We start from the raw sequence: 16,486 nt of genomic DNA on the forward strand, positions 1-16,486 counted from the left end.
CGGGCCGCGGGGGCGTTGATCCCCGGAATAACCTCCAGGTAATAACCTCCAGGTATGAGGTAATACATGGAAACAGCTAGATTTTCTTTCCTCAACATAACTACTGAATTACATCAAGTACCCGCATACTGTGGGTGTAACTAATTTTGTTTAAAACAGGAGAACAGTGTGTGCTGGGACAAGTGGAACCGGGGGGAGGGGGTCCACCCTAATGATGCGCCTGCGCCCCCCCCCCCTCCTGAAAGAGGGTGCGGGAGAGCGAAGGAGTCACATGGAGTGGGTGCCGCGGGCACTGACAACGGGAACAACGTGACTGGGCCTCGGAGAGCAGTCACAATGGCAAAGCGTTTAGGCATAGGGAGGGCATGGCAGGTCACCGCCGCTAACATGAAGCCTGTCTGTACCGGAAAGATAGTGCCCGGAAGGGTAGAGTATAAAACAAGGGAACCTCTGGGCTACTTCCCGAGGCTTCACTCAGAACCCACAAGACAACACTGCCTCAGGATGAGAAGGAAGCTACATCTACTCATACAACACTTTCCTCACATTACTAATTAAAGATAACCTACCTAGCCATATATACATATAATATATATATATATATATATATATATATATATATATATATATATATATATATATATATATATATATATATATATTATATATATATATATATATATATATATATATATATATATATATATATATATATATATATAATTAAAATATAAAATATAGGGAGGTACTGCCTCTGGAACTGTCTTGGGGATTCTCATCCTCCGAGAAAAGAATAAACTTGCTTCAGGGAAAACTCAAGGTTCTCCCTGAGCTGTTTGAAAATTTTCTCCTACCACCCCCTATATTTAATATATGTTTTATTTAAAGACAGAATACACTGACAAAACACATTGACAAAAATACAACAGAGAGTAAAACAACATAGATAACAACTCAGAGCTACATCTCGAATACTTCGTCCAGCTCCCCGACGGTGGGCCGCGTGCCCAGAATGCTGCAGGCATTTTTCCTCTGGATCGCAACACCGAGTCTCTGGAGTCTACCTGGAAGGTAATCCGGGGATCAACTCCCCCACGGCCCGGTCCACGATCAGGCCTCCCAGTGGATCAGGGCCTGATCAACGAGGCTGTTACTGCTGGTCACACACAGTCCAACGCACGAACCACAGCCCGGCTCATCCGGCACCGACTTTAGGTATCTCTTTAGGTATCTGTCCAGCTCCCTCTTGAAGACAATCAGGGGTCTACTGGTAATGCCCCTTATGGCTGGTGGGAGGCTGTTGTACAGTCTTGGGCCCCGGACACTTACTGCGTTTTCTCTTAGTGTACCAGTGACTCCCCTACTTTTCACTGGGGGTATGTTGCATCGCCTGCCAAGTCTTTTGCTTTCGCATGGAGTGATTTCTGTGTGCATATTAGGAACCAGTCCCTCCAGAATCTTCCAGGTGAAGATTATGATATATCTCTCTCGCCTGCGCTTCAGTGAGTACAAGTGCTTCCAGGCGTTCCCAGTAGTTAAGGTGTTTGATGGAACTTATACGTGCAGTAAAGGTTCTCTGTACATTCTCTAGACCTGAAATTTCACCTGCCCTGAATGGGGATGTTAATGTACAGCAATATTCCAGCCTAGAGAGAACAAGTGATTTAAAAAGGATCATCATTGGGTTAGCATCTCTTACCTTGAATGTTCTCATTATCCATCGTATCAGTTTCCTCGCAGATGTGATAGTGGCATTGTTGTGGTCCTTGAAGGTGAGGTCTTCGGACATTACAACACCCAGGTCCTTCACATTACTTTCCGCTTTACTGTGTGATTAAAGTTTGTAGTATACTCAGTCTTAGTTATTATTTCCTCCAGTTTTTCCATAACGGAGTAGTTGGAATGCGTCAGCCGAATAGGCCGAACTCCCTTAAAAATTAAGCTTTTCCAAAAAAATTTTTTTACAGATGGATAGCTATTTTTTTTATTAACAATGATATAATGATTTTTATTTTTGGAGCAAAACAAAGAATTATCGATAATATGTTAGGTAAAAGGACACAAGTACAACTAATGTGACATTTTAGTGTGGCAACGTTTCACTTGATGAAGCTCCTGGAGAGCGAAACGTTGCCACAATAAAATGTCACATTAGTTGCACTTTTATCCTTTTACCTAACAAAACTAACTTAGAAACCTCATCTAACCTCCATAAAACTAACACAATTTTTTAGCTAAATTCTGCTATATATATAATTGGTCAACTTTAATATATTTAATATGTTAAATCTACGATACATATGTAAGTTTATTCACAAATACAGTTACATAGATTATCATACATGATCGAATCGATTTCCGATGATTTATTGCAAAAACAATTTTTTCATTCGGCTTATTAGGCATTATAGATATATATATATATAGATATATATATATATATATATATATATATATATATATATATATATATATATATATATTTTACGTACCTTGTCCCAAGGTTCGTTGGTTCAAGTCTCCTTCGACCAGAGAGTAGTGTTTGTGAATATATATATAATATACATATATATATATATATATATATATATATATATATATATATATATATATATATATATATATATATATATATATATATATATATATATATATATATATCTTTCAACACACCGGCCGTATCCCACAAGGCAGGGTGGCCCAAAAAGAAAAACGAAAGTTTCTCCTTTCAAATTTAGTAATATATACAGGAGAAGGGGTTACTAGCCCCTTGCTCCCGGCATTTTAGTCGCATCTTACGACACTTACCTCTTACCTCCCCATGGAGGTAAGAGGAAATAAACAAGAACAAGAACTAGTAAGAAAAATAGAAGGAAACCCAGAGGGGTGTGTATATATATGCTTGTACATGTATGTGTAGTGTGACCTAAGTGTAAGTAGAAGTAGCAAGACGTACCTGAAATCTTGCATGTTTATGAGACAGAAAAAAAGGACACCAGCAATCCTAACATCATGGAAAACAATTACAGGCTTTCGTTTTACACTCACTTGGCAGGACGGTAGTACCTCCCTGGGTGGTTGCTGTCTACCAACCAACACATACATACATACAATAAAAGTCAAGTGTTTTTCGACAAGTGCCTTTGACAACTAGTAGCTAACACACACACACACACACACACACACTTAGCATGAGAATGGAAGAGAGGATAGACATGGAAAGCAGGAAGTGGGAGGTGCAAGTCAAAGCAGCAGAGGCCAGGATACAGAGTTTAGAAGAGGAACTGAAAAATCTGAAACAGCCTAAAGAACTAAAGAACATTTTGGGATTGACAAAAGAGACTGCTACCTCAGTCACAAATAAGGGGACTGTAGGGAAAGAAGGAGCAAAACTGCATGTAGAAGCTCAATCAGTGGAGACTGTAGTAAATGAAAAAGCTAAGCTATATGTGGAGGTCCTAACAGACCACAGCAGAGCCCAGGGAAAGCCGAGAAGGGAAAATGACAGGCCACTGAGCCCAAGTACATTAGCTAGTGAAACTGAAGAAAGGAAAGCTGCAATGGAGGAAATCAAATTGAATGAGGGGATACACAGGGATATGCAGTGGGAGAATGAAAGGGTGACGTCAGTCTTTGTGTATGGGCTCCAGGAAGTTGAAGGGGAAACATATGAAGCAAGAAAACAAGGGGAAAAAAGCAATTGAAAGCATCATGAAAGCAATAGGAGAAGATGGCATGACCCAGCTGGAAAATTTTCGGAGAATAGGGGGGTTTGTAAAAAAAAGAACCTGGCCAGTGAAAGTGACCTTCAAGGCAGAATCGACTCGGAACAGGATCCTGCAGGAGAAAGCACGATTAAGGGACATGCCGGCATACAGAAAGGTGTATCTCGACTGCGACAGAACACAAGCAGAAAGGCAGAAACAGAGAGAGATGGTACAAAGGCGAAAGGAGGAAAGAGAGGGGATGGAGAAGACAGGAGATCCCAGACACAGGAAGATCAAATACAGACTCCCTCACAACTTCCTATAGAAGCCTCCCAACCAGGTCAACCCCAGTGCAACCAAACACTCTAAACCAAAACACCCATGCCACATCCAATGCCCCCACCCACTGCATTACAAACTCCACCCCCACAGCAACCACCCATAGTTCCTTATCAGGTCTCCCACTTCCCCAACCCCAATACACCTCCCAGACCACAATCTTAGAAAAGAAGTTGAAGGTGTGGTATACAAATGCAGATGGAATAACAAATAAGTATGAGGAGTGGCACGAAAGAATCAAGGAGACATCCCCAGACATAATAGCACTGACAGAAACAAAACTCACCAGAATAATAACAGATTCAATCTTTCCATCCGGATATCAAATCCTCAGGAAAGACAGAGGGAGGAGAGGGGGAGGAGGAGTTGCACTGCTCATTAAAAACCAGTGGGGGTTTGAGAAAATGGAAGGAATGGATGGCACGGGCGAAAGGGACTACTTAGTAGGAACAATCCAGTCTGAGGGACATAAGGTAATAATTGCAGTAATGTACAACCCACCACAGAACTGCAGGAGGCCAAGAGAATACGATGAGAGCAACAGAGCAATGGTCGACACACTAGCCGAGGTGGCCAGGAGAGCGCACATGGGGGAGCAAAGTTACTAGTTATGGGTGATTTCAATCACAAGGAGATTGACTGGGAAAACCTGGAGCCCCATGGGGGTCCTGAAACATGGAGAGCCAAGATAATGGATGTGGTACTGGAAAACCTCAAGCATCAACATGTTAGAGACACTACCAGAGAGAGAGGAGAGGATGAACCAGCAAGACTGGACCTTGTATTCACCTTGAGTAGTTCTGACATCAAGGATATCATGTATGAAAGGCCCCTGAGAGCTAGTGATCATGTGGTTCTGTGCTTCGACTACATAGTTGAGCTCCAAGTGGAGAGAGCAGCAGGAATAGGGTGAGAAAAACCAAACTACAAAAGGGGGAACTACTCAGGCTTGAGGAACTTCTTTCAAGACATTCAGTGGGAGAGGGAACTGACAGGAAAACCAGTACAAGAAATGATGGACTATGTGGCAACAAAATGCAAGGAGGCAGAGGAGAGGTTTGTTCCCAAGGGAAACAGAAATACTGAGAAGAACAGAACGAGTCCTTGGTTCACCCAAAGGTGTAGGGAGGCAAAAACTAGGTGTACTAGAGAATGGAAAAGGTACAGAAGACAGAGAACTCAGGAAAATAAAGAGATTAGCCGAAGAGCCAGAAACGAATATGCACAGATAAGAAGGGAGGCTCAGCGGCAATACGAAAATGACATAGCATCGAAAGTCAAGACTGACCCAAAGCTGTTGTACAGCCACATCAGGAGGAAAACAACAGTCAAGGACCAGGTAATCAGACTGAGGAAGGGTGATGGGGAATTCACAAGAAACGACTGGGAGGTATGTCAGGAGCTCAACACAAGATTTAAAGAAGTATTTACAGTGGAAACCAGTAGGACTCCAGGAAATCAGAGCAGGGGGGTGCACCAGCAAGTGCTGGATGAGGTACATATAACCAAGGAGGAGGTGAAGAAGCTGCTATGCGAACTTGACACCTCAAAGGTGCTGGGACCAGACAACATCTCTCCGTGGGTCCTTAAAGAGGGAGCAGAGATATTGTGTGTACCATTAACAAAGATCTTCAACACATCATTTGAAACTGGGCAACTCCCCGAGGTATGGAAGATGGCAAATGTAGTCCCAATTTTTAAAAAGGGAGACAGACATGAGGCACTAAACTACAGACCTGTATCACTAACGTGTATAGTATGCAAGGTCATGGAGAAGATCATCAGGAGGAGAGTGGTGGAGCACCTGGAAAGAAACAAGTGTATAAGTGACAACCAGCATGGTTTCAGGGAGGGAAAATCCTGTGTCACAAACCTACTAGAGTTTTACGACAAGGTGACAGAAGTAAGACACGAGAGAGAGGGGTGGATCGACTGCATTTTTTTGGACTGCAAGAAGGCCTTCGACACAGTTCCTCACAAGAGGTTACTGCAAAAGCTAGAGGATCAGGCACACATAACAGGAAAGGCACTGCAATGGATCAGAGAATACCTGACAGGGAGGCAACAACGAGTCATGGTACGTGAGGAGGTGTCAGAGTGGGCGCCTGTGACAAGCGGGGTTCCACAGGGGTCAGTCCTAGGACCTGTGCTGTTCTTGGTATATGTGAATGACATAACGGAAGGGATAGACTCAGAAGTGTCCTTGTTTGCGGACGATGTGAAGTTAATGAGAAGAATCAAATCGGATGAGGATCAGGCAGGACTACAAAGAGACCTGGACAGGCTACAAGCCTGGTCCAGCAACTGGCTCCTTGAGTTTAACCCTGCCAAATGCAAAGTCATGAAGATTGGGGAAGGGCAAGGAAGACCGCAGACACAATATAGTTTAGATGGCCAAAGTCTGCAAACCTCACTCAAGGAAAAAGATCTGGGGGTGAGTATAACACCGAGCATATCTCCTGAGGCGCACATCAATCAGATAACTGTTGCAGCATACGGGCGCCTGGCAAACCTACGGATAGTGTTCCGATACCTCAGTAAGGATTCGTTCAAGACTCTGTATACCATTTACGTCAGGGCCATACTGGAGTATGCAGCACCAGTTTGGAATCCACACCTAGTCAAGCACGTCAAGAAATTAGAGAAAGTGCAAAGGTTTGCAACAAGACTAGTCCCAGAGCTACGGGGATTGTCCTACGAAGAAAGGTTGAGGTAAATCGGCATGACGACACTGGAGGCCAGGAGGGTCAGGGGAGACATGATAACGACATATAAAATACTGCGCGGAATAGACGAGGTGGACAAAGACGGGATGTTCCAGAGATGGGACACAGACACAAAAGGTCACAATTGTAAGTTGAAGACTCAGATGAATCAAAGGGATGTTAGGAAGTATTTCTTCAGTCATAGAGTAGTCAAGCCGTGGAATAGCCTAGAAAGTGAAGTAGTGGAGGCGGGAACCATACATAGTTTTGAGGGGAGGTATGATAAAGCTCATGGAGCAGGGAGAGGACCTAGTAGCAATCAGTGAAGAGGCGGGGCCAGGAGCTATGAATCGACCCCTGCAACCACAAATAGGTGAGTACACACAGGAGGATTCCTAGTGGTGTCGATGAGCGTGGAACGCAGTTGTCTGGGGAAAGCTTATTGTATATCTTCCTCGTGGTCTAAGGATCTCTAATCCTACCAGAACAAACTGGTCCCGATGACCCAAGTCTTTCATATTTCCTAAGTTTGTTTTCGCTCCTGTGACCAGCAGGCGCCAGCCCGAGAGGATACAGGTCAAGTCCCACGCTAAGAGTCCGCCATTCTTCAAGGATAGACTGTGATCCCATCAGAGCAGTTAGCGGGATCACCGGGATTGCTAGATAAGAGGACCCGGGGTTCTCTCTAAATCGGGCACCCAGGTTAGGTAGGGTTCGTAAACACATATGCACATATGTTTCCATTGTGTCGGTATTTTATACTATTTATTTTCTTAGGTAGGGTTCGTCGGGAAACAGGACAGCTGTTTCCTGACGCAGGTCTTAGTCATAGGATGACCCGCCGCTGGATCTTATGGTCATCTGACCGAGGCCTTCCGCTAGCTTACTGGTCAACCCCTTCAAAAATAGGGTTCTGAGTTCTATTACGCGAGCATCCGAGCGAGGCTCCTCTTGTAGATGTTGACTTCACTGTGTCTTGCCAACCCTTGGAGTTGACACAGTTTACGCCATGAAGAATGAGACACTTGTGAAACATCTGGGAATCTTTATTACAGTTTACACTATGTAGACCAGCAGTCCCCAGCCTGCGGCCCTCGGGCCGCAGGCAGCCCTTCTAGAAAACGGATGCGGCCGTCACGTGAAATTATAAATTCACTTTTATGTAGGTTCCACACTGCAGTGTCAACAATTACAAAATATTATTGTTTGAATATTATTCATAACAATTGCAAAATGCGGTCCTCCGTTAAATTTGCCTCTTGAAATTGGCCCTTTTATACTAAAAGTCTGGAGACTACTGATGTTGACCGTATTGGTCACCTCGCGTCTTGCCGCAGATATATGTGAATTCAATGTATTTTTCTATATAAATGGTTTTTATTATAGTTTGACTAATTATTATTATATAAACTTCTCGCGCCACTGAAGAGTTATGCCCTTTCCTTCACTTTGAAAGAAGTTAACTAAAGTTTTGCCAATTTTGAATTTTGCATCAAAATTAGCCCAGCAAACTAACTTATGTTGCTACAATATACGCAAGGGAACATAACTTAATTTCCCTAACTTACTTGAGAATTTACATAAGTTTAGTTAATTGTTTTACTCGGGGGAGGGGAGGGGAGAGGGAGGGAGAGAGAGAGAGAGAGAGAGAGAGAGAGAGAGGAAGGAAGGGGGGTTTTCAGGTGAATTATTTACTCTTTTGTATATGCTACCTTTTAGATTTTTTATTTATCTGCGTCTTCCACCTTTCTATTTATCTTAAGATAAGATAAGATTTCGTTCGGATTTTTAACCCCGGAGGGTTAGCCACCCAGGATAACCCAAGAAAGTCAGTGCGTCATCGAGGACTGTCTAACTTATTTCCATTGGGGTCCTTAATCTTGTCCCCCAGGATGCGACCCACACCAGTCGACTAACACCCAGGTACCTATTTGCTGCTAGGTGAACAGGACAACAGGTGTAAGGAAACGTGTCGAAATGTTTCCACCCGCCGGGAATCGAACCCGGGCCCTCCGTGTGTGAAGCGGGAGCTTTAGCCACCAGGCCGCCTCTCCTACCCATTCTCTTTTAATACGTCTTTCATTGCACTACTATCCTTCTCTTTCTCTTCTACTGTTTCTAGCCTACCTCTCCTAGCAATACATTTATCATGTCATACTACTTCACGTAACCTCCCGTGTCTTGGTTGGTAGCTTTCTCGGCTCACATACTGTGGTTCGATTCCCGGCCGGGTGGAAACGTTGGGCATATTTCCTTACACCTGCTGTCCCTTTTCACCTAGCAGGAAATAAGTATCTGGTGTTAGCTGACTATTGTGGGTGGCATCCTGGGGAAGGGTAGTATACCTCAGATAGGGCTGGGTTTTGAAATGATCTGTAAAATTGACCTGTGTAAACAACAACACTTCCCTGATGTTTAACTGTCGTTTATAAGAAGTCATAATAACTTGCCTTGACAAGATATGAAAGGTAAGATCCTTGTGGGGTGAGTGGGGAAGTAGGGATTGGGGAAGAATGGGTTGGTGAAAGGAAGGTTATGAGTGGTAGAGATAGTGCCAGGGCTTAACCCGGTAGCTAGAGACCTTGCCTGGAATAATTCACAATCCAGAAACTGAAGATGGAACTAGGATATGTTTCAGCCCACCCACTACCAAACAACCCAGGGACGTTGAATAGTTACTTGCGTTACTTGTAAACTAGCATTTGCCTTGGTATAACTTGGTAGCTTATCTCTACAAATATTCGACTACAGGTAAGCTTCTATCCCTTCCCCAGGCCAGTCATCTACGAGACTTTGATATAACAGGTTGTTGGATTTTGTAGTGAGCAGGCGTGAGGGTCTACAAGAGCTTGCTTGCAACCGCACACAAGAGAGATGTACGTTGCACGAGAGATGCACGTAATACAGTATGTGTCATCGCTCCCACAGCCAAACATCACCCTTGCCCTTACATTGCTGTTCTCTCATACCACCTTCAACTTCTGATACCTCTCTCTCTCACACAGCAGGCCATGCAGGCTATCAATGCCTCCCTTCTGACGCAGTGACGATTCAATGGGTCACAAATCATCATAAACATATGAGAATAATCCGTCTCATAAAATATGCATAAACAAAATTAAGGAACATTTATTTCTATCCGTCTCCATCTCATACCTGTGACCCATTTCTAAGTTTATTTCACCATCACAGCCCGGCCTGAGAACAGGCTGTTGCTGGCCGGCCATTACAACCTAGTTGCCTTTTTTTTTTTTTGTCTCTAAAACAAACACATTTGCATTTTATTTGCTGTGACAATACCAAAAAATAAGCCGACCTCCCACTGGATGGCCAGCTCAGGTTTAGTTTAGGCCATAAATGCCTTTCCGGGGACAATGTAGAAACCGTCGAGGTTCGGGTCATAAAAACGCGCCAGGGAAAATTACGAAACCGCAAGGGGAAAAAATAATAAACATAAAAAGAGCTATAACCCTCTCGAGTGCGTGGAATTCCAATGTGTCTCCTTCAGCAGTGAAGGTGAAACAGAGTGTACACCGGCACTCAGCTCCGCACGTGACCAACACCACTACAGTGCTTATCCTTAGTTAATGTCTTTATAATGTAATATACAAGACCATTGTAATAGTTTAAACTGCTGTCAGGCGTTAATATAAACTTATTTACCCGGACTAATAAAGTAACAACAATAATAAGTTTCGCTAATTGTAAAACATTTACAAGGCTTCCGTTTTACATTTGTGTGAGAGGATGGTAGTACCTCCCTGGAAGGGTTACCAACCTAATACATATTCGCTGTAAAATAGGTACCTGGATATTTTGGATAAAAATATGATCCGAATTTACGCAAAGCGAAGTAAAAGGAAGCACTGATATTGTAGGTTTTGCTGACAAGAACCTTCACGTGTTTATATTATTTTTATTATAATCAAGGGGGAAGCGCCAAACCCGGAGGATTATACAGCGCCTGGGGGGGGGGATGTGGAAGGCATTCAGGCTTAATTCGGGGAACTGGAGCACAGATCCAATTCCCTAAATCAAGAGCCCCTCACCAACATCAAGGAACCTTCCTTGAGGGGCACGTGTTTATAAATAGTTCTTCTTCCTGATATATTTCGACTCCAGGCCGCGGGAGTAGCGCGGTGTTCCTTGGTCCTATTAACACAACTGTTAAGTATAAGGTTGGTACCGAAGCGTGAGGACCAGGGAGGACATGATCATGACATTCAAAATACTCAGGAGATAAGATATGGTGGAAAGTTACAGGCTCTTAAAGATGCGATGAAAGGGTCCCAGGGGCATGGATCGCAACTAAACAAGCAGGGGATCAGAGAAGGGTTAGTACAGGGTAGTACAATGTTATTAAACCTGGAGGGTTAATAACCCAGGATAACCCAATAAAATCAAGCAGTGTGGCTTATTTCAAGACTGATGGCCTGAACACATCGACTCCAGGCAGAGGGACTGATTACCTCATCTTCCACTGTTCCTCTCTGTATTGGACTGAAGAAGCCACTGGCTGGCGAAACGTTTCCTCAGTAAAGATTCCCAAATGTTGAACAAGTGTCTCATTTTTCAATTTGTCGGTTTTATAAACCATTTACATCACATTTACTTCTGGGTAACAGAAGCAGCAGGTATCAGGAGACTTACCCAGGAAAAATAATGTAAGGGACCTGGGAGTAGTAATGTCTGAGGATCTCACTTTCAAGGATCACAACAGTGTCACGATCGCACGTGCAAAGAAAATGATAGGATGGATAATGAGAACTTTCAAAACGAGAGATGCCAAGCCCATGATGATCCTTTTCAAATCACTTGTTCTCTCTAGGCTGGAATACTGCTGTACATTAACATCTCCATACAAAGCAGGTGAAATCGCAGATCTAGAGAGTGTACAGAGATCCTTTACTGCACGTATAAGTTCTGTCAAGCACCTTAACTACTGGGAACGCTTGGAAGCACTTGACTTGTACTCGTTGGAACGCAGGAGGGAGAGATATACCATAATCTACACTTGGAAAATCTTGGAAGGAATGGTCCCAAATCTGCACACAGAAATCACTCCCTACGAAAGTAAAAGACTGGGCAGGCGATGCAAAATGCCGCCAATAAAAAGTAGGGGCGCCATTGGTACACTAAGAGAAAACACCATAAGTGTCCGGGGCCCAAAACTGTTCAACAGCCTCCCATCAAGCATTAGGGGAATTGCCAATAAACCCCTGGCTGCCTTCAAGAGAGAGCTGGACAGATACCTAAAGTCAGTGCCGGATCAGCCGGGCTGTGCCTCGTATGTTGGACTGCGTGCGGCCAGCAGTAACAGCCTAGTTGATCAGGCCCTGATCCATCGGGAGGCCTGGTCATGGACCGGGCCGCGGGGGCGTTGATCCCCGGAATAACCTCCAGGTAACCTCTAGGGTGAGGGTGGTGCAGAGATGAGGGAGAGGAAGGTGGTGCAGTGGTGAGGGAGAGGAAGGTGGTGCAGAGATGAGGGAGAGGAAGGTGGTGCAGTGGTGAGGGAGAGGAAGGTGGTGCAGTGGTGAGGGAGAGGAAGGTGGTGCAGAGGTGAGGGAGAGGAAGGTGGTGCAGAGGTGAGGGAGAGGAAGGTGGTGCAGAGGTGAGGGAGAGGAAGGTGGTGCAGAGGTGAGGGAGAGGAAGGCGGTGCAGAGGTGAGGGAGAGGAAAGTGGTGCAGAGGCTTGGGAGAGGAAGGTGGTGCAGAGGTGAGGGAGAGGAAGGTGGTGCAGAGGCTTGGGAGAGGAAGGTGGTGCAGAGGTGAGGGAGAGGAAGGTGGTGCAGAGGCTTGGGAGAGGAAGGTGGTGCAGAGGTGAGGGAGAGGAAGGTGGTGCAGAGGTGAGGGAGAGGAAGGTGGTGCAGAGGCTTGGGAGAGGAAGGTGGTGCAGAGGTGAGGGAGAGGAAGGTGGTGCAGAGGCGAGGGAGAGGGAGGTGGAACAAGGGTGAGGGTGGTGTCCCCAGCAGACACAAGAAGCAGGGCCAGTGAACCATCAACTTTACCACCTTCCACACACTTAAATAATTCTCGTTTACTCACCACACGCCACCAGCACCACTCAGACGCCCAAGGCATTTGTTGTAGCTCTTAATGGTTCAGGGGATCATCGCCCCCGCGGTCCGCTCTCAGGCTCTGCCTCATAAATTGTTAGAAAACTAAAAAACTATTAAAAATAAAACAAGAAGTTAAGAAAGGTGTATACCGAGTGTACCGGTAAATAAAAGCTATATCTTAAATCCAGCTATGTTATATATTCAAGAGACAAAAAAAAAAAAAGGGCAACAATTGTAACAGTGCAAAATGGCCTCCGTTTCACACTCATGACAAAAGGGTAGTTGCTGTCTGAGTGGTTGTCAAACAACCTACTTATTACTGTGTATATGTTTCACACTTGTATGACAGGAGGGCAGTACCTGTGTGGCTGTCTAACAACACACTGCTCTGCGTTTCACACTCACATGACTAGAGTATCAGCTGCAGGGGTGGTTGCTGTCTAACAACTTACTACCTGTTAGGTAAGACACATATGCAACAGTTAGGTATCTTTATTTCGAAACGTTTCGCCTACACAGTAGGCTTCTTCAGTCGAGTACAGAAGAGCATTGTTTCATATTCTGAAACAATATTGTTTCAGACTATGGAACAATGCTCTTCTCCAGACTGAGGGACTGACCACCTCAAAACTTTAAGGGTGATGGACTGATTACATCGTCTTCAAGTCTCTTCTGCTTCTATCAACTTTTCTGTACTCGACTGAAGAAGCCTACTGTGTAGGCGAAACGTTTCGAAATAAAGATACCTAACTGTTGCATATGTGTCTTACCTAACAACCTGTCGGTATTTTATACCAGTTTAATGTTCAACTTACTACCTACTATCCGTGTACATCATGTGAAGCGCTAGTGCTCACGCAGTTCCAGGAATACCCTGGTATAATCGTCATTGTACAGAGCAGCAAAATTTTGCTTAAATGTAGCTCCTCTTAATTCTACCTTTGTTTCGTTAATTTTATACCTGTATAATTATTGATAAAATTACCGATAATGTGTTAAGTAAATGAACACAAAAGCAACTATGAGACATGCATTACCTAGCAATTGTATTCCTGCCCAACGCGAGTATTACCTCCTGATACTAGTGCACTCACTGGCTCTTGTGCTCTCTCTCTCTCTCTGGTTGAAAATTTAGGTAACAATGGCGCAACATTACCCAGTTTCAGGTGAGCACAGACTTGGATATTCAGAGCAGTGTTATGACGACTGCTAACAACAGAGCAGCAAACTTTGATCAGAGGCGTCGAGATACAAGTACTCGAAATTTGGCAGAGCTTCTTGATGCAAGTATACCAGATACTGTCTGTTAACACAAAACTATGAATGTCGAAATCATATCCGTACTAAGGCCACCTGTATTATTATTATTATTATTATTATTATTATTATTATTATTATTATTATTAGTAGTAGTAGTAGTAGTAGTAGTAGTAGTAGTAGTAGTAGTAGTAGTAGTATTGAGTGAAAAGCTAAACCCTTTTGGTTATTTATAATAAGGCGTGTTGGAGGCTAGGATATTTTTGAGATGTTTCATTCTCTGAAGCCTTGTCAATAGAATGACTGGACTGCTAGAGCTCCTGTGAGCTAAACATGGCTAAGATGTCAAAAAAGTAGTTACGATGATAGATCAGCATGCTGATTGACGTGAGGAAAAGAGGAGACATGATAGCCATATATAAGGTTATAAAATTTCATGAAAGAATAAATAATTATATAATTATGCAACAGAAAAAATAAAAAGCCATAGTCGTAACAGAAAAGCGGAGCAGAAGGGATACAAGATAATTTTTTTACAGTGTGGTAGACAAATAGATTAAATTATACGTGCTCAAACTGGGAATTAAAAATAGAAAATATGTAATGAAAAGGTTACCAATGATTGAACACCATGAACATAGCTCTGCCCCTGTATACCTATACCTGAAAGGTGTTTCGGGGGTTAACGCCCCCGCGGGCCGGTCCATGACCAGGCCTCGTAGCTACAAATAGCTAATAGGTAATAACATACACACATACACTTCACGGCGGCAGTAAAGAACCACAGACACTGGTGAGAGTGGGATTGGGAGCAGGGTTGTTTGGGAGGTGTCATAAAGCCTCCAGAACAGTCTCTAGTTTACTGTGCACACCATATCCATTTTGTGGAGAGTTGTTCCAGGTCACATGGATATACGATGGTCGAGGAACTAGACCTTAAAAATAATGGAAGGGTTTTAAATCTGCAACAGCAGACAGTTAACCACTTGAGTTTAGGTATGGTAAACAATGGAAAACAACCTCACTGAAAGCCAGGATAATTACACTAAAATAAAATTCAACACACTTCCATATTATTAGTTGATTTACCAACACTCATGAGAACGTAACAAAAATAAAAGAAGACGCACAGCAAAAAAAAAAAAAATGAGAACAGGAAAATACATATACCAATAGGCCTACTTGCCCCGGAAAGAACATGTCCTTACCTGGAGTTTACCTAGAGTCGCTTCCGGAGGTCACTGGCTTGACATCTCTTGTTTTCAAGGTTCTAGTTATCCAATCAATAATTTTCCTTGCAGATGTCATAATAACCTTGTTATGCTCCTCGAACATGAGATCTGACTTCCATTAATAACAAAAAACTAAGATGTGCAATAGGCCTACTGGCTTATTCAACAACTTTCGTTCCTGTATTTGTCCATTCTATATATAATCTTCCATTGTACCACAGAACAACTTTCAGAGGTATAAAATAAAGGTATATTACAGTATTTATTGTCATGATAAAATCAGTTTAACTTTGTTTTATCAGTAGGGAGCCAAACAAACTTCTAGCAGTGCCAGTACGTGAGGTCAGGATGCCAAACCCAATTTTCAGTCAATTTTTTTATTAATTTGTTTGTTGGCCGATCTTACTGAAACTTATATATGAAAGGAAGACAGGTATGCTTATTAAAAAAAAAACGAAATCGGATGAAAACTAAAGAAAAAATTATTCTCCATTTATTCCGATATGGAAAGATTGAAGAAATATAAACGAAACGGAGGATGAAATCATTTTAAACCAATAAATAGATCTAAAGATTAATGTGAGAAACGTTGGAGTGATAATATCAGCTCTTACGTAAATTCAAGAATCATAACAGTGTCACTATCAAAACTGTAAGGAAAAATCAAAAGCATCTCTTGAAAATGGGAGATGCCAAGAGAATCGTGATACTCTTTTTAAATCATTTATTCTCCCTAGACTGTAATAATGGCAGGCGAAATCACAGATCTGGAGAATGTAAAGAAGCTTCACTAGTCGTATAAATTCAGTCAAGCACCAAATTATTAGGATTGTCTGGGATTTCAGGTCCAGACCTGGAACTTTCTAGGAGGGAGTCGTCTCAATCTACACACAGACATCTGTCAGACACTGCAACATCATGGGATCTTGGTACAAAGACTTCAACGCTTGCCCAACCTTTGGACGACGACCTACTTACACAAGTGGAAGGTCCCACTGTGATCCCGCCTCCTCCTGCTTCAACTCATCTGACTGCCGTATATAAGCCACCTCTCTGGCCCTATGCTGCACTTCCTACAAGAGTGATGGACTGAACACATCGATTCCAGGTTGAGGGACTGATTGCCTCGAACTCCTCCTCTCCTTACCCATTTCTACTTTGTATTGGACTGATGAAGCCACTGTG

The 16,486-nt window shown here is 43.2% G+C and overlaps 1 protein-coding gene across 2 annotated transcripts in view; it reads right to left on the reverse strand.

Annotated features, from left to right (window-relative positions):
• The window catches only part of ssp6 (short spindle 6), a 59,942-nt gene that overhangs the window by 29,797 nt on the left and 13,659 nt on the right, over positions 1 to 16,486 (reverse strand). Inside the window, exon 1 of one of the 2 annotated variants that reach the window (XM_070095490.1) lies at positions 1,700 to 1,861. The exons of the other annotated variant lie outside the window; for it this stretch is intronic. Coding sequence (XP_069951591.1) covers positions 1,700 to 1,789 — 90 coding nt within the window. The 5' untranslated portion in view covers positions 1,790 to 1,861. Of the gene's footprint in view, positions 1 to 1,699; positions 1,862 to 16,486 lie in introns of those variants that run through there. 2 annotated transcript variants of the gene reach the window in all.

The sequence above is a fragment of the Cherax quadricarinatus genome, chromosome 50, assembly GCF_038502225.1.
Source record: "Cherax quadricarinatus isolate ZL_2023a chromosome 50, ASM3850222v1, whole genome shotgun sequence".
In the NCBI taxonomy this organism is placed as follows: Eukaryota; Metazoa; Arthropoda; class Malacostraca; order Decapoda; family Parastacidae; genus Cherax; species Cherax quadricarinatus.